This window comes from Lontra canadensis, unplaced genomic scaffold (assembly GCF_010015895.1).
Source record: "Lontra canadensis isolate GAN:19392208 unplaced genomic scaffold, GSC_riverotter_1.0 scaffold88, whole genome shotgun sequence".
NCBI lineage: Eukaryota > Metazoa > Chordata > Mammalia > Carnivora > Mustelidae > Lontra > Lontra canadensis.
Genome location: NW_022631082.1, coordinates 722,298 through 746,862, shown reverse-complemented (window position 1 = coordinate 746,862; position 24,565 = coordinate 722,298). Strand labels below are relative to the sequence as shown.

General features: G+C 60.3%; 1 protein-coding gene across 3 annotated transcripts in view; it reads right to left on the bottom strand.

The window, feature by feature from the left end:
- Positions 1 to 16,046: 16,046 nt before the first annotated feature.
- ATCAY (ATCAY kinesin light chain interacting caytaxin) overlaps positions 16,047 to 24,565 on the bottom strand; it is a 29,108-nt gene continuing 20,589 nt past the window's right edge. For all 3 annotated transcript variants that reach the window (XM_032883563.1, XM_032883566.1, XM_032883564.1), the window contains 5 exons: positions 22,363 to 22,461; positions 21,608 to 21,643; positions 20,409 to 20,480; positions 19,426 to 19,458; positions 16,047 to 17,352 (listed from right to left, as the gene is read on the bottom strand). In XM_032883563.1, coding sequence (XP_032739454.1) covers positions 17,343 to 17,352; positions 19,426 to 19,458; positions 20,409 to 20,480; positions 21,608 to 21,643; positions 22,363 to 22,461 — 250 coding nt within the window. In that variant the 3' untranslated portion in view covers positions 16,047 to 17,342. The remainder of the gene's footprint in view (positions 17,353 to 19,425; positions 19,459 to 20,408; positions 20,481 to 21,607; positions 21,644 to 22,362; positions 22,462 to 24,565) is intronic.

The following is a 24,565-nucleotide window of genomic DNA, read 5'->3' as shown; positions in this document are numbered from 1 at the left end:
AGCCGAAGGGAAATAAAGGCCCGCTCCCGACACGCGGCTCTTTGTGCGCCCACGGCCGTGGCCGTGTCTGACTGTGTCTGTCCCTCTGCTCCTGCCTCTGTGCTCGTGGGGCAGAAGAGGGCATCACGGGGGGCTGTGCAGGCTGCCCTGATCTTGGGGTTCGGCTGGTCTCACTTCCTTGTGAGGAACCAGAAGTTTCCAGGCAGCCAGGGTGAAGTTGGAAGAGTTTTTTGCCCCTTTGTGCCGCCTCTGGTGCTGCCAGGCCGCACACGGGCTCCGCGGCCGTCTTTGGGCCCCAGCACAGGGGCCACCCCGTCTGCTCAGAAGGGGCGGGAATGGTGCCCTGTCGCCCCCGCCAGCCGTCCTTTCATTATCTCGTTCCATACACCCTGGGCCACATTTCTCCTTGTCATTTCTTTTTACTTTATTTAAAAAAAAAACGAGAGCTGACTTCCCATGATATTTATTCCTTTTACTCTCTTACTGGTTCATAACAACAGGTTTTAGCATTTCAGTAGATTTCAGCTCTCAGGTCTTCTCCATGTCCCTGATGGTCCTTTGCAGCTGGTCTGTCTGCCCAGGACCTGGTCTGCCCCGCATGCGGCATCTGGCCTTCAGGTCCTTTAGGATGACTGAGCCGCAAGTCCGCTGGGTCACGCCGCAGAGAGCAGCGGGCTGGCCGCGGGGGGGCGGCGCCCAGCTGGACGCAGTGTGTGGGATCCGCTGGCCTCCAGACCCCGGGGGCCCCAGGGATGGGTAGACAGCTCCACCCGGCCAGTGCTGAACTGGCCTCACATGTTCTGGGCACCGTGGCGGGCACTGGGTGGTGTTGGCGGGAGGCTGAGACAGTGTCTGTCCTGGTACTGGAGAGGAGGGATTGCTTGTCCGTCTAGCTGGTCTAAGACTGGGTGGAAAATGAAATTCATTTGGGACCTATACCCACCCTCTCAGTATGCGGGGTCTGCCATGTTGCAGGCCTAGGTTGCCATCACCTGCTCCGAGGAACGGCGGGTGTCCTTGCTTTGGAAACAGCTCAGCCCTGCCCCTCCTACCTACCGGGTTATCTGGGCAGCTCCGCTCAGCCCAGCCCTGGGTTCCTCATTCCAGGATTCGGGGGCCTGGGGAGCCACTCGGGGGTCACAGGGCACCTCGTCAGGGCTCTGGCCGCGCCAGTCCTCAGCAGGAGCTGGTGTCCTTTCGCAGAGCCTGTGGGGCTGATACTGTTACTTACTCTGACTTGGGCCCGCAGACTTGGAGATGGCCCCGTGGGTCTCTGCCCCTTGCTGTCGCCCCTCGAGACCGGGCTGGCCCAGTGGTGGGTTCTAGCCAACCGAGCACCGCCGAGGTGACGGAGGTCACTTCCCTCATCAGGCTCTGTACGACTGTGGCTTCCGTCCTGCGGGCAGGCTCTCCGTGGCCGGTGCTGGTGTAAGGAGCTGTCAGGTCGGAGGCCCGGGTGGCCGGAAGTGGCCAGCAAGGAGTAAAGCCCAGCACCTGCATGAGCGTCCCGGAGGCAGCCCCTCCCCCGGCGGATAGGACTCCGCTCTGGGGGCCCCTCGATTGCGACCTCCCGGACCCGCCGAGCAGAGGACCCGGGTGAGCCACGCCTGGACTCCTGACCGCGGGGACCAGACAGCAGGGGCCCTGTTTCCAGCCAGCGTGGGCAGTCCCGGGTCACACGGCCGTAGCTGACAGACACACCGAGGAGAGGGGGCTACAGGTGGGTTTACTGAACAATTCACCTGCCTGCCCTTTGAGGCCGTGCGGTCTGCTTGCTGATTCTCCGTTTCCTCTTCTTTAAGGGCTGCGACTGGGATGCGCCGTAGTGCTGGGCCGCCCTCTTCCTTCTGCCCCGAGGAGAGTGGCCCCCTGGGCAACTGCGCACAGCCGGCTCCCCGCCATCTGGTTGGGCCTTGCACGGAGTGGGGGGGTCACGGTGCCTGTTTGTTGGGGTGGGTTGGGGGCTGGACCGCAGGAGCCACGGATGGCCTTCCTCCACCAGGCAGGAGTGGGCCAGACCTGCCCACGGTTGGCTCGGGTTTTGGCTGCAGTGTGTGAAGCTCGCGGGAGGGGAGCGTTTCAAGCTCGTGTTTGACTCAGAGCAAAGCTCTGCCGAGCGACCTCAGGCAGGTTACGGCCTCCTGCAGAAGGCGGCCAGGCGTGGCATGGCGGGGATTCCTCCTTCCCACCGCCGACACCGTGAGGATCCAGCGGGAGCTGGGGAGGGCCCTGTGGTCATGACATGTAGCGTTAGCGTAGGCACGGAAGCTGCTGGAAGCCGAGTCGGAGCTGGACGAGGCTGCCGCTGCGCGTCCACAGGGCGGCTCGGGTTCTCCCAGCGCGCTTCCCCCGACACCAGCTGCAGAGGGAGCGTGGGCCGGGCACGGGCATCACAGCCATGACGAGAGCCTCGCTGCCGGGTTCCGGAATCGCAGCTCTCACCCAGCGCCCTGCGGCTGCGCACGAGTCATTTCACGTCTCCGTGGCTGTGTCCCCTTCCGTGAAATGGGCAGAACAGCATCAGCTGCCCCAGGGGTTGGTTTGGAAGATGAAATGCGTTGAGAGACGTAAAGTGCTTAAAACAGTGCTGGGCACAGTAGCCAAAAGGTGGACGCAACCAGTGGCCACCGACAGATGGACGGATAAAGAAGGTGTGGTCTGTCCACACCTTGGTAGTGTTCCGCCTTAGGAAGGAGGGGACACTGACCCCTGCCATGATGCAGAGGGACTCCGAGGACATGGCTCAGACCAGCCAGACCAGAAGGACACATCCCGCAGGACCCCACTCCCAGGAGGAGTTCCGTCCACACAGAGAGGAGAGGGTGGGAGCCAGGGCTGGGGCAGGGGTGGGGAGTCCATGATCCGTGGGGACAGAGTCTCCGTGTGGGGAGATGGAAAGTTCTGGAGATAGAGGGTGGGGGTGGTCTCAGGACAGGGTGAGTGTGCTTCCCGCCGCTGAAAATGGGTAAGTTTGTTAACACCTCCCAACACCTTGCCCTGCACTCCTCTTTTGCCTGGCTGTTCCCGAGTGAGGTCCTTTATAATCAGCGGATAATCTAGGAATTAGATAACCCATGAGCTGTTCTATCAAATTATTGACTCCAAGGAGGGCTGCTGGGAGCCCCAGTTTGAAAACCAGTCAGTCGGAAGTGTAGGAGGCTTGGACTTGGGATGGGGGCAGGTGTGTGGGGCAGAGCCCCGAGCCTGTGGGGTCAGCTCTGACCCCAGGCAGCTCCACACTTGGTGTCAGGAGCGTCGTGGGAGGAGAGAATAGAACGTTCTCTTAGATCCTGGTCAGCCGCGGAGGGACCCCGGGTCCAGTTGACAGAAGGATAATAGGGGGTGGGGGGGAGACGCAGGGTGGCTCCTGGGGGTTGAAGTGTGTTGCAAACAAAGACAGCAGCTCCTAAACCCTGGGACCTGGGGACGGGACCTCATTTGAAAGCAGGGTGTTCACAGTGGTCATGGGCATAGATGAGGTTGGACAGCAGACCCAGTGACAGGCGTCCTAAGGACATGGAGGCGATCGTGAGTGGGACGGAGATCGGAGCTGTGCTCGCGTCTGTAGCTGGGGGTGGGGGGTGGGGAGCCAAGGACCTCCGGCCTCAGCAGGGGCTGGCGGGGCAGGAAGGAGGCTCCCCTGGATCCCAGCGGGCCATGTGGCCGGCCCCACCTGTATTTCAGACTTATGACCCCAGAACCGCAGGGGGCCGGGGCGGGGCACCCATGGAGCATCTCGCAAGTGGCCCTGGTGCTGGATTCTCCAGTCTGCTTGTACTGGCCGTTTCCATCCCCCGACTCCCTCAGGCCGGGAGCTGTCGGTGCTGTGATTTCCAGGCTGAGGACACATTCTCTGCTGGCCCCCAACCGAGCCCTGGCCTTGCCACCCCTGCAGAATTGGGCCCAGCGGGCTCCCACCAGCAGCATGAGGCATGGTGGGCAGTGGGGAGCCCTGCCAGGAAGTTCCCCACAAGGGCAAAAAGCCGCTTGGCCAGGCTGGCGGCCAGCAAACAAGAGGGTGGAGAGGGGCTGGGACCCAGGGTGAGGCAGAGGAGGGGGTCCCGGGGCCCATGTGGGGCAGATGGCTTCAGGGACCCTGTAGGCAGGGGCTTGCACTGCATTGGTGGGGGTGGGCAGTGATGTCCGCAGCTCCCTGCCTTGTGGGCAATCTTGTCTCTTCTTTTGGGCAGTTTTGTCTGGGGAGGGGGCTGTCCCTCTTTGGAAGGCAGTGGGCACAACAATCCCTCAGGAGCGAGGCAGGCTGGGGCCGGACCTCAGTTGGCTGTGCCTCCCCTTCCCGGAGTGTCCAGAGAGCCCCTGTCCCCTGCTGAGCCTCGGTTCCCAGCTGCCGTGGCTCGAAATGCTGAGGACGAGCAAGCAGCTGTGGGCGGCCACGCGGGCAGCCCCGGGGGGCTTCAGCCAGGCCACGTGTCGTGGATGGTGGAACTCTGGTGGGCATGCAGCAACCTGGCACTGGGAGCGCAGGCTGGGTGGGGACAGAAGTGCGGGCTGTGAGGGGCGTCTGGGTGGCTCAGTGGGTTAAAACCAATGCCTTCAGCTCGGGTCGTGATCTTGGGGTCCTGGGATCGAGCCCCGAGTCGGGGGTCTCTGCCCAGCAGGGAGCCTGCTTCCCCCTCTCTCTGCCTGCCTGTCTGGTTGCCTGTCTGCCTGCTTGTGATCTCCGTCTATCAAATAAATAAATAAAATCTTAAAAAAAAAAAAAAAGAAGTGCGGGCTGTGGCTGGCTGTTGACCTGTGGGCCAGTGGGTCAGGGAGGGTCTTGGGTTTAAATCCACTCCTTGTCACCCTGTTAGGGTGGACGTCCCGCTATGGGGTAGGGGGATAGTGGGCCCACCCCCTGACAGCATTGGATAGTGGGCCGATGAGACCCGAAGCCATATATTCTCCACACACACAGCCTGGGGGAGCAGGAGCCTACAGCCCCTCAGGCCACACGGGGGATGCACTCGGGGACAGGGTCAGCGGGAGGCGGGCTCCGCAGTGACATGGCAGCGCTGGCCCTGGTTCCCGGGGAGGGTGAGGTTGGCTTGTCGGAATGATCCCAAGGCTGCAGGGCAGAAGCAGGAGCCATGACCTGCCCTGGGGGGAGGGCTGGGGGCTCATCCGTGGCAGGTGCCGTGGGCGGCCCACGTGGTGCAGCCCTCACGCCTGCCCCCCAGCCTGGGACCCGTCCCGCTCTCTGCAGGGCTCCGGGCTGGCGGTCGACATGCCTCTTCTCTCTGCTGCGCCGTCCGCCCTCCCTCAGGGACCACGGGCCCAACTGTCCTCTGGGGCGGCAGCCAAGGGTGGGCGACAGGGGTGTTGGGGGCTTCGCGAGTCTTGTTAGATCCAGGGGCGGGGAGCCGTCGGGGGTGTAGGAATTGGGACCCCATGCTGGGTCCGCCGAGCGCTGTCCCCTCTCCTAGGTCAGTGACCAGCTTCTCGCCCTGTGCCCCGGACCAGGGGTTGCGAGCAGGTGCGGGGAGAAGGGCTGGGGCGGCCACGTCCACGGAGGCCACGCTCCGGACCACACTGGGTACAGCCGTGGATAACCCGGGCAGCCCCTGAAGAGTCAGCCCCACCCAGCCGCCTGCAAAGTGAGCTGCAGGGCGGGGTTCAAGGACCTCACGCGAGGGACATCTGAGACACCCACTCTGTGGCACTCAGTAGCCCCTGGCGGTTTGGGGGCCTGTCCCCACAGGGAAGAGGGCAGCGAGGAGGAGGAAGAGGAAAGGGGGGTGACCTTTCTCCCTGATTCCCCTTGTCCTAGACAGGACAGAGCCAGGGACCTCCTGCCCCGGGCTAGGAGTCACCAGAACGCTGGTGTCTCAGGGCGAGCTGCCCTTGGCGCTGCTTTCCCTCCCGGAGGGAGCTGGAGTTGAGGTCAGGACTTCCTCCCCGGCCCCCCTGCCCACCACCCCTGCCCCCAGGCCCCCTGGTGTCCCCCGCCTGCCCCACCCCCAGGATTTATATGGAGCCAGAGGGGACTTACCCTCCTGGCCTGAGTCAGCTGCTCCACCCCTGCCGTCCCTCCCCTCCTGGGACTCAGCTGCTCCTGACAGTTTCAAATGCCAGAGAGGCTTAAAGGGGACAGGGAGGTGATGAGGCCATTTCTTGGGCCTCCTGGGTCTCCCCAGAAGGCCCTGGCAGACCTGGGAGGTTGCAGAGGTCATGTGGTCTTCTGTCCCCATCGGCTTGCTCTTACTGCTGGCCCCAGCAGCCCTAAGGACGCCCCCACTGGGGCCTGGTGGCTGGAAGGATGGGGTGCACAGGTGGAGAGCTGTAGGGTGATCGCTCTGGCTCCATGGGGACGGTGGTGGAGTGGGGGTGCCGGCTGAGTGCTCCCGGATGTGAGTGACACACTTGGGGTATCAGGATGTACTAGGATAGAACAGGGGGGCAGGGGCCGGGAGCTGCAGCCGCGGTGGGGGGCACGAGAAAGAACGGCCTTAGGAGGGCCCTCCAGGGACTCCGTGGGGGTCCTGGGAAACCAGAAGACTGGGGGGGCTCCTCCCCGGGAAAGGGGCACCCAGAGGTGACGGGGTTCTGCCTCTGGCCCCAGGCACAGGGCATTGGACCCTGCCCGGGGCCCTGGTGCTCCAACGCTCCAACCTGGCCTGGAGCCCCATCTCCATGTTTTGTGCCTGACCACAGGCAGAAAGCCCACCCCCCCGGCCTCAGTTTCCCCTTCTGCAAGAGAGGGATACACTGTACCTGTTGGAGGGGGTGGCATAGAGAGTGAGGTGCCCTCCTGAATGCTGGGCAGGGGTCTAGCTGGGGACAGTAGTGTCCCCAAACTCATAGGATGGCCTAAGGGCGGGCAGGGCTGGAGCTCCTCAGCATGGCCACATGAGACCTCCCTGAACTCACAGGGGAGGGCAGTGAGGCATGGAGACGGCACGGTCACCTGCCTGGGGACATCTCAACAGCAGGTGGCTGAGACAGCTGGATTTGGAGCCACACATGCCCGCTCTGGGCTGCCCCAGCTCAGGGTGTCCCGTCCTGGGCCTCGGCAGGGAGAGCCCTGGGCACCGACTGAGGGCTGCACCTGAGGGGTGCCCGGTGGGCACGGGAGGGGAGCGGCGGGTTTGTCTGAGGGTCTGTCCGGGGAAGGCAGGTGCTGCAGGAGAGGTCCGGGCTCGTCGGACGGACATCAGCACCCTGCCCAGATCTGCCCAGCCAGGGCCATGCTGGTTTCAGAGGGAAGAGACAACCCTTCCCGGGGAAGCGCAGAAGGCCAGATGGCCAGACGGGGGGAGCATCCTGTCCCCACCGTCTGTGCCGGAAAAGGCCATGGGGTCAGCGTTGGACAGACTGGAGTTCAAATCTCGGTTCTGCTGGGCGATCTGGGCGGTGCGATCTCCCTCTCTGAGCCCTGGAGAGATGGGTCACAGGATAATCGGACCTACTGAGGTCCTGGCCCTCGATTGAGGTGACTGACTGGCCAAGTCTGCCAGGAGAGGGAACTTTCAGCCCTGAAACCAGGAAGGTTCTGGGCAAACTGGGATGAGGAAGTCACCTTACTGCTACTGTTGCCATCGTTTTTAACTACGGTAAGACACACGACGCGAGACGTACCCCTTGAACCGTCTCTACGTGCACAGCCCAGGGACATCAAGCTCACACCGCCGTTCAGCCTCCCACACCACCTGTTTCCAGAACTTTCTCTCTTTTTTCTTTTCTTTTTTTTTTTTTTTTAAAGATTTTATTTATTTATTTGTCAGAGAGAGAGAGGGAGAGAGAGCGAGCACAGGCAGACAGAATGGCAGGCAGAGGCAGAGGGAGAAGCAGGTTCCCTGACGAGCAAGGAGCCCGATGTGGGACTCGATCCCAGGACGCTGGGATCATGACCTGAGCCGAAGGCAGCTGCTTAACCAACTGAGCCACCCAGGCGTCCCTTTATTTTATTTTCTTAAAGATTTTATTTATTTATTTGACAGAGAGAGAGAGAGACAGAGCAAGAGAGTGAGCCCAAGCAGGGGGAGGGAGAAGCAGGCTCCTCACTGAGCAGGGAGCCCGATGTGGGACTCGAACCCAGGACCCTGGGATCATGACCTGAGCCAAAGGCAGATGCTGAACTACTGAGTCATCCAGGCGTCCCCCACACACAATTTTTTCTTTTTTTTTGTATATTCGCGGGGTGGGACAACCGTCAGCTGTTGTCCATTTTATTCTTCTGGAAAAAACAGGCCCGTCCCCAGCCCCAGGCACCCAGCAACCCACTTCCTGTCCCTGGGTTTGCGGGTCTGCTTCCTTCGAGGACTCCACTCGGCCGTCTCCTCCCCGTGTCCTCCCCGTGGGTGCTCCTGTCCTGAGTGCCTCCCCTGCAAGGACACACGACACGTGGGCTCAGGGCCCACCCACTCTCGTGAACTCATTTATTTTTTAAGGATTTTATTCAAGCCCCTACTGTGGGGCTTGAACTCACCACCCTGGGATCCAGAGTTGCTCGCTCCTCCGATGAAGCCGGCCGCCCCCTTCTCCCCGCTGCCCCACTGGCTTCACTTTAATTGAACCCCCTCCAAGTACAGTCACATTCTGAGCTCCTGGGATGTTGGGTGTCAACATATGAATTTGGGGGGACACAGTGGAGTTCATATGAGTGTCTTTTGAAAGGTTTTGATTTTGTCTGTTTGACCTGAGGACTTTACAGATTCAAGACCCACTCAAGGGTCCAAGTTTGCAGGGTCCCGAGCTGTTAGGCGCACAGCGCGTGCGTGGCCGGGGCTCGGGGGCCGGTTCCTCCTGACCCTGATGCACAGACCTTCCCGCCTCTTGTCTGTGGCCTCTGGGAGGGGCTGGGCATACGCTGACCCAGCACAGCCCCTCCCTGGGTGCCTGGTTCTCAAAGGTTTCCGGGGACTCAGGGCTTCCAGAGCTGAGACCAAGAATGTCCTGACAAGTTGGGAAGGTCGGTCATCCTATGTGGACGGCGTCTTCGTGTCAGGGGTGGGGGTGGCCACAAGGCCAAGAGCATGGGGTCCTCCCAGGCCCGCTGCCCTCCGCCTGCCCACCCGTCAGTCCACTTAGCTCCTCCTCGTCTGTGTCTGGCTCTGCGATGGGTCTGGGGGCCCCAGGACGAAGGAGGGCAGCGGGGATTTTGCTAAGTTGCATGAGTACTGGGGGCAGGAAGGCTGTGTTTAGAAGGGGCAGTGGCGGCCAAGTGGGCCTGCCAGTCTGGGGCGGAAGAAGTGAGTGGTTTCCCAGGGGAAAGACACATAAAATTAGACGTTTTTAAGTGAACAATTCCCTGGCCTTTGGTGCATCCCCACGGCCGTGCCACTACAAGTTCTGAGTTCTAGAACATTCTGTCACCCCAAAAAGAAACCCCAATTCCATCTGCCATCAGAGCCCCCTTCCCCAGCCCCCAGAACCCACGAGCCTCCTTCCCGTCCAGGGATGAGCCTTTCCATAAGTTCTTTCGCTTTGTCTAACCCACGGCGGGTTTTTCCCGCCCTTCTGGATTGAGAGGGGTGGGTGGTTTGAGGTCCACAGCCGGCCATGGGCAACGCCCTCCAGTCAAGGGGAACCCCCATCCCCACGTGCCTCCTCCCCCCAGCTCCAGTCTCCGTGGAGTCTTCCAGGCTCCCACGAGCAAAGAGAATGGTTCCGGGGAGGGCCCTGTTCAAATTCCAGCTTTGCCAGGCACTGATGGTCTGGGAGCCTCAGTCTCCCCAGCTGTGAGATGGGTGCAGATGTGAGCTTGTCCCTCCAGGGTTTGGTGGGGGGGCTCAGGGAGACGTGGTTCCTGGGCCACGAAAGCTTCCACGAAAGCCTTGTGACAGAGCTGTGTTCCGATCACAGAGCAGGCGCTGGGGACACGGCCGAGAGCCAGGGGCACACTCAGGCTTGGCCGACTTCCCAGTCCCCACTCTGGGCCATGCTGCAGTGTCTTTGAAAGCTCACAAGAAATTTCCTCTCTGGGGCAACTGAGGCCCCAAGGGCCCCCACCCAGCCCCTCGGGACACATCTGCATGGGTCCAACCAATGGAGATGGTGACTGCCCAGGCCTCCAACACCACAGGCTGGACCCCCTGGTTAAGAAACCAGGACTGAGTTCTGCCCCCAAATACCCCTAGAAGGGGTTCAGGAGTGAGTCCTGAGTGACTTCCGGGACTCAGTGGGACTCAGTGGAAACGCCCCTCACGGGACCTCCTGCCATGCGGATACACCGAAACCAGGGGCCCTGGGGGGCTGTCAGGAAGCAGGTGGGCCCCGCCGGGGAAGGGGGCAGGCTGCTGAGTCCCAAGGAAGCTGACCTGCGAGTCACACTGCTGGACCGGAGTGGCCGCCGGGGTACCAGCAAGAGGCACGGGCAGTGGGACTGCAGGAGGGACTTCCAGTTCTCCCAGATGGGGAGGCGCTGGCCCGCGTGCCTCAGGGGCTTACCCGCTTCCTCGCCGTTGGTCTCAACTCCTGTTTATGCTCTGGGTACACGGTGGCCCTTGCAGGGGTTGAAGGGACCTGGGACAGCGGGGAGGGAGATGGGCAGGGATGAATGACACCCACATGGCCCAAGGGTGGTGCTGGGAGCAAAGCTCGGGGGACAAGAACAAGGTCAGGGACGGCGCCACCACGGAGAAAGGGGACCCCACCGATTGGGCGCCCCTGGGCTGCGGGCCGCTGGGACAGAGCGCGTGTCCAGCTACTTGCCTGCTGGCTGCAAGCCTGTGGCCTCACGATGGCCCCGTGCCCCGCGGGTGCTACTCAGAGCGGGACGCGTAGGCATCGAACACGAGGAAGACAATGGGGACATATTTGCGGTTCATAGATCAGCGAAGGGCTGAGTGACAGGGGGGCAGAAAGGGCTCTCACGGCACGGCGACAGAAAGACAGGACCCAGTCTGAAAATGGGTGAGGGGGCGTGACCGGACCCTTCTCTGCAGAAGACGTCCGAGCAAAGATGCTCCCCTCCCTGGTCCTGAAGGAATCGCGGCTCAAAATCCACACCCACAAGGACGGCTGGTGTCAGGACAGATGGTAGCAAGGGCCGGCGAGGACGGGGACAGACGGAAACCCTGGTGCGCGGCCGGTGGGTGTGGACAGTGCGGCAGCCGCCGTGGGGGCAGTCTGGCTGCTCCTCGGAACACCGAGCTGAGGATTCCCACGGGGCCCAGGATTCCGTGTCTCCACTGTCTGCGCAAGAGAAAGGGGGTCTGATGTCCCTACAGGAGCTTGGACCTGAGTGTGCAAAGCAGGAGGCATTGTTGTGACCGATGGACACGCCCCGAATGTCGGTCAGCTGATGAACGGACCCACACGCTGTGTCCGCACGGGCAGGTCACCCAGTCAGGAACAGGGGCGAGACGCCCCCACGTGCGGCCCCGGGGACGGACCCGAGCCCACGATGCTCAGGGAGGAACCTAGACACAGATGGCCGGCCACACGGGGTGTGAGTCCATGCGTGTGACATGCCCATACCAAGTCCCTCCATGGACGGGAAGGGGGATCGTGGGGACCGGGGACTGGAGGGAAAGGGGGAAATGACAGCTGACGGGGATGGGGCTGCTTTGTGGGCTGACGAGGAAGTTGGGGAACTGTACAGAGGTGGTGGCCGCATAGCATTGGGCATGCCCTAAATGCCACCGAATCGCACGCTTTCACACGGTCAGTTGTGTGTTAGGTAAATTTCACCTCCATTGCAGAAAAAAGCTGAGACTTTTTCCGGTTTGTTCAGAGAGACAGGACCTGTGGGGACAGCAGGAGGGTCGTGGGGATTTCAGAAGGTGAGTTGTTCTCTTGTGTCCTCAATTCCAGCCAAATCCACTCTTCTGTTTTTGCACTCTGAATGGACCTTTTGCCCATGCATGATTTTGACCTTGAGGACGACCTGATAGGGTCTCAGGGACCACCCCCGCCTCCTGCCCCAGGGAGTCGCCATACACTTAGTGAACCGCTGGTTAAGGATCCTGCCACTGACCAGCTGGGGAGTTTGGCCACACCCTTGACTCTCTGGGCCTTGCTGTCCTCATCTTCATGGCGGGAGGCAGATGGCCCCAACCCTCAGGAGGGAGGCTCTCTTTGGGCTTGAGCCCCCTCCTCCAGGAGGTTTTGTGAAGGGAGTTAGGGAGAGACAGAGAGGGGGAGGATGCCCTGCCCCTACTCATCATTTCTCTTCCCCTCTGCTGCCAGAGCTGCTGCCCCAGGACCTTTGCATGTGCTATATTTGCTTCCTTGAACCCTTCATCTTTTTTTTTTTTTCCCCCTGTGCTAAAAAGTGCTTATTACAGCACAGAGACAGGACCCATGGGCAGAAGGAGCTTCCAGAACCCCTTCGGTCTTATCTAAGTCTCCTCCCTGTGTCCTACTTTGCCTAAACCATTGTGTGTCAGCTTGGACGTCCCCTCCTTCAGGAAGTCTTTCTTCTTCCTTTACCCCCTCCCTCTACACAGGGAGTGCCAGGTGTATCTTGTTCTCCTCTGTGTCCCCCCTCCCCAATAAGGCAGGACTCACCAAAGACAGGGGCCCCCTAAATGGTAGGGAAGGAATTAGAGAAAGAGGAACGATGGGAGGTCATTGAATCATTCCACTCTGTGGAACAAATGGGGAAACCAAGGCCACGGGTGAGCAGAAGCTGTTAGAATGCGAAGACGGGGCCCCTGACCGTGATCTCCAGAGGCCTTCACAGCTGCCGCTCCCCCAGCTCCAGGATCCCGTCCCTTCCTGGCTCATGAGGCGGCCCCTGGAGGCCGAGCCAGGACTCCCAGAGAGGTGCGTGCCCCCATCTCCATCCCCCATTCCCCACAGGCCACCCACAGGGGTGGGTCTCCTGGACTTTATACTCTCTGGTGGGCCCCACACGTGGTCAGTCACAAGTCCTCCCCACTGCCCTGGACGGAGGCCATCTCCTCCGAGCTCCCTTCCGACGGGTCTCACCCTGGAGCTCCGCCCTGAGAGCCCAATTTCAGCACGAATCCTGCCAAGGCCGTTTAGCCAAAACCTCCCGGCCACCCCACCCGTGTCTCCTCTCAGCGACTCTCCATCCATCGAGCCGGTTCCCTTCAGCTGTAAAGCCACGCATGTCCCCTGATGCGACACTAAGGTCTTCCCCGCTGTGGTGGCCTGTGTGTCCCCCATGACTTCCGTGACCTCCCTGCCCTGATTCCGCCGGCAGGACCACAGTGGCCAAGACAGCCGAGGGACACAGAGAGCCTGCCACCGGGTCAGCTGGTCGTAAAGGACTCCCCGCACGGCTCCAGCCGGGACTGACCTGATGCAGAGGTTAGGAGAGGTTGCAGGCGCCGTGACCGCCACTTGGAAGGCAGCCTCCAGAGACAGTGTGAATAGGGGACCCCACCTGTGTCCTCCCACCTCCAGCCCCTTCTGGACCTCTGTTTCCTTGACTGCCAGAGTGGCTGCCCGTGACCCCAAGCTCCCTCGGGTGCCTGGCTGGTGGCCAGGCGGGGACGCTCGTTCCGGGGTGCGGCCTCTGACCAAATTCCAGCAGCAAGAACTTCCTGGGAGCTTCCTTGTGGGGCAGGAAGCCTAGAGCACAGGTGACAGTTTACATGCCCAGACAGGGCGCCTCCTTGAGGCCTGGTGTCCACTCGCCTGACACAGTGCGACCCGCCTGTCCCCAGACAAGCCCACAGGTCAAGTGTTCGATTCCTTTATGTGAAACGTCCAGAACAGGCAAATCCACAGAAAATAGGTTAGTGAGTGCCGGGGCCTCAGGGGGTGACTGCTCCTGGGTTTCCCTTTGGTGGAGATGGAATGTTCTGGAACTAGATAGTGGTGATGGTTGTGCAATGTCGCGAAAGTTCTAAATGCCACCAATGGTAAATTTAGAAGAGAGGGAGAGAGACCAGGTCCTCACTGAGCTCTGGGTCCCAGTAACACCAGTGCCGCTGACCTGGCCCCCACGCCTTTCCCCGGGCTGGGCCCTCTGCTGGGGACGCCCTCCACCTGTCCGCTGGCTGGGCTGGCTGCTGCTTCCCCATCGGGTCTCCGATCAGAGAAGACCCCTCTTTCCGGGGCAGGGCCTGGCCCCTAGTCCTGGTCCCCAGGGAGACCCTGGTTCCCTGGGTCAAGCTTCCTCCACCCCCGCCAGGCTGGGAGCCGCAGGGGGAACCGGGACCCTGTGGGACCCCCAGAGCTGGCAGATTAACGGAGGTTCATCTCGGTCCCAGCTCCCACCACACAGCTCCTAAACCCTTGGGACTTCCTAGGTGAGAAGAGGGAGAACAGTTGTCCTTGGTTCCTGAATAGGGTCCAGAGTGCTGGGGGGGGGGTGGGGGAAGGCAGCGTCTTTTTTGCTGTTTGTGACACGCCCTTTACCCACACCTGCGTTTCTGCAAGTGGGGGGAGCTTGGAAAGCTACGGCCACAGGCCGGGGGTGGGGTTCACCACCAACGGTCAGCGGTTAACCAGTCATGCCTGCGAGAGGACGCCTCGGGTGGGTGACGCTCCCCTTGCACACGCCCGGGCCCCCCTCCCCCCACCCCCATCTCTTGGCTGGCTGTTCCTGGGTCAGATCCTTTGTCATGGTCAGGTAAAAAGCACAGAAACCTTCTAGAGTTCTGCGAGCTGCTGGGGGAAGGTTGAGGGAACTCCTGATTTTTGGCCACTTGGGACAAAAGCGCAGGGGACCTGGGGGCCCGCTCCTGGGGACTGGCACCTGAGGCAGGGGCCGAGCCCTCCCCCTGTGAGGTCCGTGTGACTCCACTGGGAGCCAGAGAGTGGCTCCTGGGGACCCCTCCTCCCGGCCTGATGTGGGAAGTGTTGGTGCGAGTGTGGACAGTCTTCTCGTTCAGTCATAGTGGTAGTCACATAGACAGATCATTGCATTATTATTACTACTACCTGCTGACTACGTTTGATTTCAGGGAGGACTGGGAGGTCACCTGAGGCACATGCTGGTCGCCCACGGTCGCCCGAGGCTGCCCAAGGTCACCTGAGGCCACCCTCCCGAGGTCGCCAGGCGGGAGTTCAGGCCGGTTCATCTGCTCCCGGCCCAAGGCCAGCGCCACAGCTCAGGGAAGTGGACAGATGACACGAACCCCCCCTTCTCAGTTATCCCCTCTTTATTTCCACATAAAAATCCCCGAAGCTCATGGAGATGACGTTTGAACATCACGACAGTAATCATAACAGATCGTTTCTAAAACCACAAAACTGGCCGTCGTTATGGGCGTGTGACCTACGACTTAGGACACATCCCATGTGTCCCGGGAGGAAAACCGGCGTCCCTTTCCGACGAAGTCCGGGGTCCGCTGGCGTTTTGACCACGACCGCCCCGGAGACAACTGCTGCTTGCAAAGCCACTTCTGACACACGGGCAGCAGGCGGCCCGGATGCAGTGGCCCCGTCTGCATGGAGCTGTGTGCTGGGACTTCTCGAGCCTGGGGCCAGTCCCCCCACCCCGGCGTCTCTCTTGATCCTGAGGGGCTGCCGCGGCCGAGCTGGGGTCCTGGGTCCCACTTGCCTGTCGTCTGTGGCTGCTGGTGGTCCGGAGGGGCGGCAGGCCGGCCACACTGGGCCCGTAGTGGTTTTGTGTGCGGCCGCAGGCTTCTCTGGGGTGGGGGTGGGGGGCTGGGGTCTGCCGCTTCCTGTCCTTCTGTCGCCTCCCTGGGTGCTCGGTAACCACGGCACAGGGTGGGACGCCTCAGTTCCTGTCCCTTAGCGTGCAGCCAGGCTCCAGCTCTGGGGTGCACGTGTTGATCTGGGGAGGGACATCCACCAGGCCTGGGTCTGGGCAGGGCCACAGGCAGACGGGCGGTGGGGGGCCTCTTGGAGGGCAGCCTAGAGAGGCCCCCCGCCAGCCTCTGCTGCCTCAGGCTGCAGGTGACACCCCTGGGCCTGGAACATGGTCCTGTCCTCTGGTCTGGAAACATGGCATAAACACACATTTAATCCCCCCCCCCTCAGGCCCCCAGCGTCCCCGCCTTCCGCGGGCAGGGCTGTGACCCAGAAGATGCGGGCCTAACCTCACCCAGAAACTCGGCATTTTCCAACACGGGGGGCAGTTCCCCAGTGTTCCCCGGGGTTCGCGGTGGGTCAGTTTCTAGACACGCAGGGCAGGACCTTCTCCCGCGCAGCAAAACGCTGGGCATTCCTTTCCCTCAGCACCAAACACCACTGGCTCCCTCCTGCCCTTGGAATAACCCCCAAACACCAGCGTCCCAGGTGGAGAAGCATTTGACTTGGCCACTGAGGCCGAGAACCTCACACTCAGCACAATCTTGGCCGCTGAGAAGCTGGCTACAGAGCCAGGAGGGGCCCGGAGAAGGTGCCCCGTCGACTATCGCTGAGATTTATAGAAATAGAGACTCAAAGATCGGAGGGGACTGCACAGGACCACAATTTGCAAGCACTTCCCAGCCTCCTTTTAAATGCCTCCACGGATGGGGAACTCACTACCTCTAGCAGCCGCCTGACCACTGTTTGGGCTGCGTCAGAAAAGTCTGTCTTTTGTCCAAGGTGAATTGTCCTCCTTTGACGCGGGTCCCCACAGCTTCCAGGCCACAGGGACTTCCTTTCCCAAGTGCACTTCCAACTACCCAAACTTGTAATACCCTGTATCTTCCTTCCTGCAGTTCAGAGCCCACTGCCCTTGGCGGGAGCCTGAGGGGTGCATCCCAACCTTGCACTGGGGGGGATCAGGCAAGTGGGGACACCACTCCCTCAGTAGGAGGTATTGACCAGGACTGCCCTGGGGTGTGGCATCCATGTTAGACGGGCTTGAGAATGTTCTAGAAAGGGAGGGACAGTAATTACTGGCAGCTCATTGCTGCTGCAGGTGCCGATGTTCCCAAAGAAGGGGAGTGCTGTACGAGACGGACGGGGGGAGCCGGTCAGATGAAAACCCATGAGGTGGAACGACGGGAGGTCCCCGGGGCATGGCACTGCTGGGGGCGGAGCTTCCAAGCCTGATGCCCAGAGTGGCAGGGGCTGTTCTAGGAGAAAAGGCACAAGAACGAGTCCAGATCCGACCAGGGAGCTGGTGGGCGTCGGTGGCTCCAACGTGGGCCCTCTGACAAGCAAGAGAGGGGTCTCGAGTCGGGACTGTGTGCAGTGGGAGGGGGCTCTGAAGCCGTCCAGGACACCCAGGCCACGCCCTGAGCTGCTTGCCCTTGGCTGTGAGCTCACGGGCGTGGAAGGGCGGAGGGCTGAGAGCCAGGTCCTTTTCTGGAACACACGAATACTGCGTTGTTTAAAAAAAAAAAAATTTCAAGCAGCTAAAAAGGATGCTGGGTTTCAGAGATGGGCGGAGGAGACGGACATCCTCCCAAGACGGGGATGTAGGACGAGGCGGGGATGAGGTCCAGGGCCGGAGGGCGTCTGACAGAGGTTTCTTGGCATCTGGAATCTTCTTTCTTGTCCTTTTCTGTGTTCTTGTCACCTCAGGACAGGCTAGAGAGGGATAAACACAGGTCAGGTCATTATTATCGCTTTTCAAGCAGCGGCCGTGTGGGGAATCCGGCTTTGGTGTCCTCGGCACAAAGAGCACTACTGCTGCCTGCCCCCGACTCTCTCCGCACCGTAGCAGAACGGGCCTGGGGCCGGCGCCTCCAGGCAGACCAGAGGGAAGTTTCAAAGCAGCCCTTTGTCCTTCATCCCTCCATCCGCCATCTGCGCACCTACCATCTGTCCGTCTGTCCATCCATCCGTTGTTTCCTACAGTTTCTTCTTTTGTGTCTTTATTTTATGTTTGAAGATATTATTTATTCATTTGTAGAGAGAGAAAGGGGAAGGGGAGCGGCAGAGGGGGAAGGAGAGGGACACGCAGACCCTGTGCCGAGCAAGGAGCCCGATGTGGGGCTCGATCTCCTGACCCCGAGATCATGACCTGAGCCGAGATCAAGAGTCGGACGCTTCCCCGACCTGGCCACCCTGGTGCTCCTGTCTTTAATACGTTTACACATCCTTAGTTCACCAACCCTTCCTGAGGCTTCCCAGGAGGGCCTGACTCTGCCGTTTGCTGTATCCGCTGGCTTTCTCTCATGGTGCGTGACTTCCTTGCCTGTTCTGTGTGTGTGGACGGACCCCCCCCTCCCTCAGAGGACAGGGCTTGAGACGGTCTCAGGGATGCACTGAGAACACATTTCCACTCAGCGTGCCCCAGGCGGTGCTGGTCGAAGACCATGTTCGATGTTTCTCTCTCCGCTTGGGGCTTCCCGGGTCCAGTGGGGGCTATTAAGGCATAGATTTGGGGGAGAGGGTGTGGTCAAGGATTAGCCCTTAACACTGCACATTCCAAAGGAAGGGGTAGCCAGCCGAGTCCCAGATCCTGGGAGGTAACCTAGTCCTTGGAGTGCCCAGCCGGGCAAGAGGGTCTCTGTTTACCTGGGACCTTGGGTCGTGGGAGAGAGCCTGTGCTGACAGTGCGATTTGGGGGGTGGGGATCAGCCCGACCCTGGGGGGGTGATTAGCCACGCCGGAGGGACTGCCCCCACAAATGCCCTGGACACCAGGACGTGGGGGAGTCTCTGATTGGAAACATGTCCTGCGTATGGCCACAGGGTGCTGGGAGAGCCGGGGTCTGTCTGGTAAGTCCCCGGCAGGCAACAGCCAGAGGTTCACCCCTGGTGTCTCCGGGCCCTGGCGTCACGCACCTTCGCTCACTGCTGATGCTCCCTCCACTGCATTAAACCACAATTGCGGGGCTCCTGGGGGTCTCAGTCGGTGAAGCGTCTGCCCTCGGCTCAGGTCAGATCCCAGAGTCCTGGGATTGAGCCCCCGCATCGGGCTCCCTGCTCTGCGGGGAGCCTGCTTCCCCCTCTGCCTCTGCCTGTCGCTCCCCCTGCTTGTGGGCACATGCTCTCTCTCTCTCTCTCAAATAAATGAGTAAAATCTTTAAAATAAAATTTCTAAAACCCCCAACCAACCACAATTGTAAGCACTACAGCTTCACCGAGTTCTGTGGGTCCATCCAGCAAAGCTGAACCTGGGGGTGGTCTCCATGACCCCCCACCCACAGAGAGGCTTCTCCTGGCATCTGGAGCTGGTGGGGACCCTGGGACAGGCCGTGGGCCAACGGTGTCCCCGTGGCTGAGTAGGAAAGCCTAGGCTTGGGGCACCCGGCTGGCTCAGTCCGTAGAGCACAGGACTCCCAGTCTCAGGGCCGGGGGTTCAAGCTCCACGGTGGGCTCATTGGAGCCTACTTAAAATTAAAATTAAAATTAAAATTAAAATTAAAATTAAGTAGCCCAGGTTTTCCAGGACCTGGCTGCAGGCAGGGGTCTCAGTCAAGGCTGCCATGTGGCTTAGCTCTGGGGCCTCATGGCGATGGCGCCCCCTGGAGGTGTGCAGGGACAGGCTGCCTGCTGCAGCGGAGACCCTGGAGTCCTGGGAGCCGACGCCTCTCTGGCTCCCCGGTACAGCGGCCCTCGGCCCCGGTGAATCGTGGGGCCATTCTCCCGCAGTGGGGACATCACCGGGACATCTGGACAAGCAGACACCAAGAAAGCTCTGCTTCCCACTCACCTTGTCTCCTGGTCTTCTGTGCCCGGAGCAGACCTGTGGAAGAGAGACATCTTAGCACGATTTGCCCATCTGGGGAGCCTCGGCATCCGGCCGTGAGCCCCACGAGAGCAGGACACGGAGGGCCAGATGCCGGCTGGGGCAGAGCTGGGTGGTGGGGAGAGGGAGGGCACCGAGCTAGGCTGGGCTTTCCACCGCGCCAGGGCGAGGTGCCAGAGGACTTGCAGGGGCATTTGCTGGGTGTGAAAAAAGAAAAGGGGGGCATGGGAGCAACAGCTTAATGGGTGTGGGGTTCCCTCTGCAGTGACGGGACATTCTGGACCTAGAGACGGGTGCGGGTGCACAGCTTTGCCCGTGCCCCAAAGGTCCCCGGAATGTGCACTTAAAAAATGGAAGAAGCCCTGGGAGAAGGCTTTTACATCTTACCAGCTGTTAGTTAGTTAGTTACTTAGTTTACTTATTTATTTATTTTTAAAAGATTTTATTTATTTATTTGACAGAGACAGCGATCACAAGCAGGCAGAGAGGCAGGCAGAGAGAGGGGGAAGCAGGCTCCCCGCTGAGCAGAGAGCCCGATGCGGGGCTCGATCCCAGGACCCTGAGACCATGACCTGAGCCGAAGGCAGAGGCTTAACCCACTGAGCCACCCAGGTGCCCCAGTTTATTTATATTTAAAGATTTTATTTATTTATTTTTTAAGTTTTCTCTACTCCTAACATGAGGCTCGAACTCACAGCCCGAGATCAAGAGTCCCGGTGTGGGACGGAGCCGGCCGAGTGCCGCGACAGTTCATTTCAGTGGAACTGCTGGCCTCTGTGGGTGTCCCTGTGGGGCTGGCCCAAGGTGGACGGGAGAGGGACCCCCGACTCCGAGCACCCACTCATGCTGGCCATCGCCACGGTGCTCCCAGTCCCCGTCATGCTGTAGTCACTCTTACCGGCCGTTCGGGGTCTCGCAGCCTCGCCCGTGGTCACCCGCACACTCACCTGTCCTCTGCCGAAGCTGCCTCTGGCTTCTCCTCGGACCTGGGCAGGACGAACTCTGGTGGCGGCCTGGCGCTGGGGACAGAGGGAGACAGCAAAGGTGACAAGCCTGCATGGCCCACTGAGGCCCCTGAGGGCAGGTGTGGGAGGCCCCGAGGGTGCAGAGATCCCCCAGGGTTACTGACGGCAGAGGCAGCCATGGGGAAGGGGGTGTAAGTGGGGGCATCACAGGGAGGAGAGACCCTGAACGTTGATCCCAGCTCGTCCTCCCAGACACCTCGTGCCCTCACCCCGTGGCCCTTGTCCCGCGGACGCTGTCACCCTGTGCCCTGACTCTGGCTTGCGGGGCTGGCCTCTGTTCCCTCCTTGGCTAAGGCATGGGAGGCCAGGGGGCCCCCCTCGGGGAGACGGACAGAGAGAGACGGAGATGGGGAGTTTCATGTGGTGTGTATTTTACTACAGTGAAACACTGATCGAGAGAGAGGATGGAAGGCTGGGGGGGCTAGGGAAGAGGAGAAGGCTCAGGCTGGTGTGTCCCCCCTGCTCTCGGCCTTCCTCCATGTGGCCCACGGCTTGTCATTACCAAACGACACCGTGGGAGGCCACCACGCCTCTTCTCCTGACGAGGCTCGTTCGCCCGCCTCACTCACCCCACCACAGGGCCTGCTCTCCTTACTCGCTGAGGTGTCCCTCTCCTTTGCCTTTCAAGGACCCTCTGGACCAGGACTCTGTCTAAGCCACCTGCTTCCCCGAGGCAGGCAAGGGCCTAGCCAGGACAGAGAGCCCCAACCCTCTCCCAGACTTGCTGTGTGGCCTTGGGCAGGTGCCTTGCCCTCTCTGAACCTTGGATCCTGGGGCTGTAAGACGCTGTCCAGAATCCTGGCCCGGCCCTCTCTGGGGGGTGGGGGTGCAATAACCCGGAGGTCCTGAGACCACCGTTCACGGTTATGCTACGGAGGAAAACTGACCCACAAAACCAGTGGGGGAGGCTGGATCGGAACCCCGGTCTGATTCAAAGCCCCCAACAAGGACGTGCGCATGCGCACACGCACGTGTGTGTGTGTGTGTGTGTGTGTGTGAGAGAGAGAGTGTGTGAGTGATTGGTCCCCATTGAGCCGAGGCCACCAGCTGCCCCCTCACTGTGGGCCCAGCCCCAGCCCTGACCCCACCCTGGCGCGACCCCCCCACCCCCCTGCACAGACCTCTCTCTCCTGGCCTTGAGCCTCTCCTCCTCGTACCTGGAAGAGAGAACGTAAAAATGCATCAGACGCAGCCCTCCTCCCCGCCTCGGCGCACTGCCCGGCGACTCCCTTTCCTCTCGGGAACGGAGAAACAATCTCAGGTCTGAATTACACGCCGGGCGTCGGAGCCGAGAGACAGCCACAGAGGACAGTCTGATGGTCTTTGTCCCGTCTCCTGCAGCAGCTGGGCAAGCCCCCAGCCCCCCACCCCCGCCGAGCAGGGAATACCTGTCTTGCTGGCATATTCCAGCATCTGGTAGAAATAATTCAGCAGATTTTTATTTTTTATTTTTTTGGCCTGATTCAGCCCCAGCAACTACATGGCCCGTTAGAGAGCAGCAGCCTCGCTGACATGTCCCCTCGGCAGGGCCGTCCTCTTATAAAAGGCTGGAGAGTAGATATTCTCCAGTTTGTAGGCCAGTTTCAGCCACAGCTACTCATTCAGACGTAGCTCGGAAGCAGCCACAGCAGATCCGTCCGTGGATGGGCATGGCTGTGCCGATAAAACTTTATTGGTAAAACAAGCTGTGGGCCGTGGCTCGAGGGACCACGTGGCCTCTCATCTCACGTGCACGTGTTTCACTGCGTTTCCCTCTGCTCTGCGGCTCCCACTCATGTCTGGTTCCCGGGTGTGCGAGAGGGGAGGTGCGGGACCCTGGGGAGAGGGGCATGGGGTATGGGGGTGGGGACACTCACACGGCAGATGGGACACTCACTGTAGCACGCACTCCGGGATTTGCACGTGTTCCATGGGGATGAGCTGTTCTAGATCTTCTAGGCTGTGCACGTACTGGATCTTGTTGATGAATTTGACACTGGCAGGAGGAGGAGGAGGGAGAGGTCTGCAGCCCAGGCCCGGAAGGAGCGCCGGCCAGCAGGGGTGCCCTGAGCACCTTCCATCAAACCTCTGTCCCTGCCCAGGCTAGCCTCTACCCCTGGCCCTTGTGGGGTGGACAGAGCAGCACCCAGGGTCAAGGGCAGAGTCCCTGCTGAGCTTTGTCACCAGCTGCTGCTTTGAACTCCTGGTTACTATTATTTTTTAAAGATTTAATTACACCCAAGTTTGCTACAATGCAGTATATGCTTTTTTTTTCAAGGTCAAACAATTTTTCTGAGAAGACCTGCAGAATACAGCCCTACAGAAAATAAAAGTCATCGAGCAACAGTATAAAAATAAATGTAAGACAGAGCCCAGCATCTACCGAAGAGTGCTACGGCGCTTCCTATCTATTTGTAGGGATGAGATAAAAATGCGGCTCGGCTTTCCCGCGGCCGATGTGAAGGGAGACACGTGATGAATTACACGGTTCACGGTGTCCATCAGGGGAAAAGCAAGCCGTCGCTCGGCAGAAGGCCGCTGGTGACCGGTGAGGCGCGACAGACGTTCCCCACGGAGAGTCACCACGCGGCCGTGTGCGGCGGGGTGAGCAGCGGCAACTGCTTTTGTGCGGTTCAAAACATTTTTTAATAAAAAGAGAAACCAACCCGGTTATTTTTGGAGCCCGGGGTCTCCCTCCTGTTGTCACAAGAAGGGCCCGCGGGCAGGGACTGAGCCTCAGACAGGCAAGAATCGTGTCCATACTGCCCGGCCCAGCCGGCTCGGAGGGTGGACCAAGCTGATTTGTTAGTAAGGGTTTTAGGGTGTGCAGAGACCGCACCTGCTGCTCCAAGCGCCGGGCTAGGAATACGGGTGGAAAGTCCGGCTGCCGCCACCTGGTGACGCCCACCACCATGTCTGTCCTCGGATACCGATGTCCGAATCCCCGTGGTGACAAGGCTCTGTCTGCCTGTGGGGTCAGCCTCCTGTCTCACGGGCGGGGGTGGGGAGGACCCTGGGAGGCAGAACTCCTCACCAGGGCGAGGGGCACCCCCAGCGCTCTGATCACACACCCGCAGGGCCGCCCGGGGCTCAGAATGGTCTCTGCTTTCCTCGGCTTGTAAATGGGGAAGCTCACTTTTCTCTCCCGCTTCCTTCTTTTGCTGTGAAACCTCAAAATGCGACCCCCCATATCCGCGGTGGGAAAGCAATCACGAGTGAGAGAGCTACCTGCCTTCAAACCAAGTGTTGGTTCCCAGTTAGGGGATAGACAGCAGCGTGGTCTTCTGTTAGACTCTGAGCCTGCCCCCCGCTTCCCCAGGGGGGTTCATCACTACACACACGGCCCGTGATGAGCGTATGACTCACCTGATTTTTCTAGTACACGAATATTTGAAGGTGCTGGCGGGTCTTTAAACACAGACCGGCTGAGGTCACCTCCTGGCAAAGTGTTCATGCTGAGAGCGCGACGGTTTCTGAGGGCGGCCCCTCCCTCAAGCTCATCACACATCACTGCCCGGGAATGTGGACGGGAAGGGTCTCTTTTTTTTTTTTAGGTTTATTTACGTAAGCAATCTCTAGGCCCCAGATGGGGCTCGAACTCACAATCCTGAGATGGAGAGCTGGACCTGGGCTCTACTGCTCACGGCAGCCGGGCGCTCCTTGAAGGATCTCGATTCGATTCAATGCTTTGAATCACGGTAAGTTAAATATCGGGTTTATGTGACTGACTGGGGCGTTTCACACGACTGATTTTGTTTTACTTGATCTGCACAACAGGGGCTTTTACATGGTGCAATAAAGGGTTAACCGGCAGGTTGGGGCGCTCAAGCCCCGCCCCTTGCAAAGAAGGAACCGAGACTCCATGGTGGGGTGGGGGGCTAAACCCTGATGAAACCCTAGGAGAGCAAGATCCTTCCTCTGTTATCGTCACACATCATCACAAGGACGATTGAGGACTTTGGCTACCCGCCTGCGGGAGCGGACACATTTGTCCTTGGCCACCTTCCATCTGTGTCCCGTCTCCGTGGCAAACGGTAACAGCTCTGCGTTCTGCAAGTCCTTGCAGGGAATCATCACAGCTGAGGTGCTCTCGAGGGCCC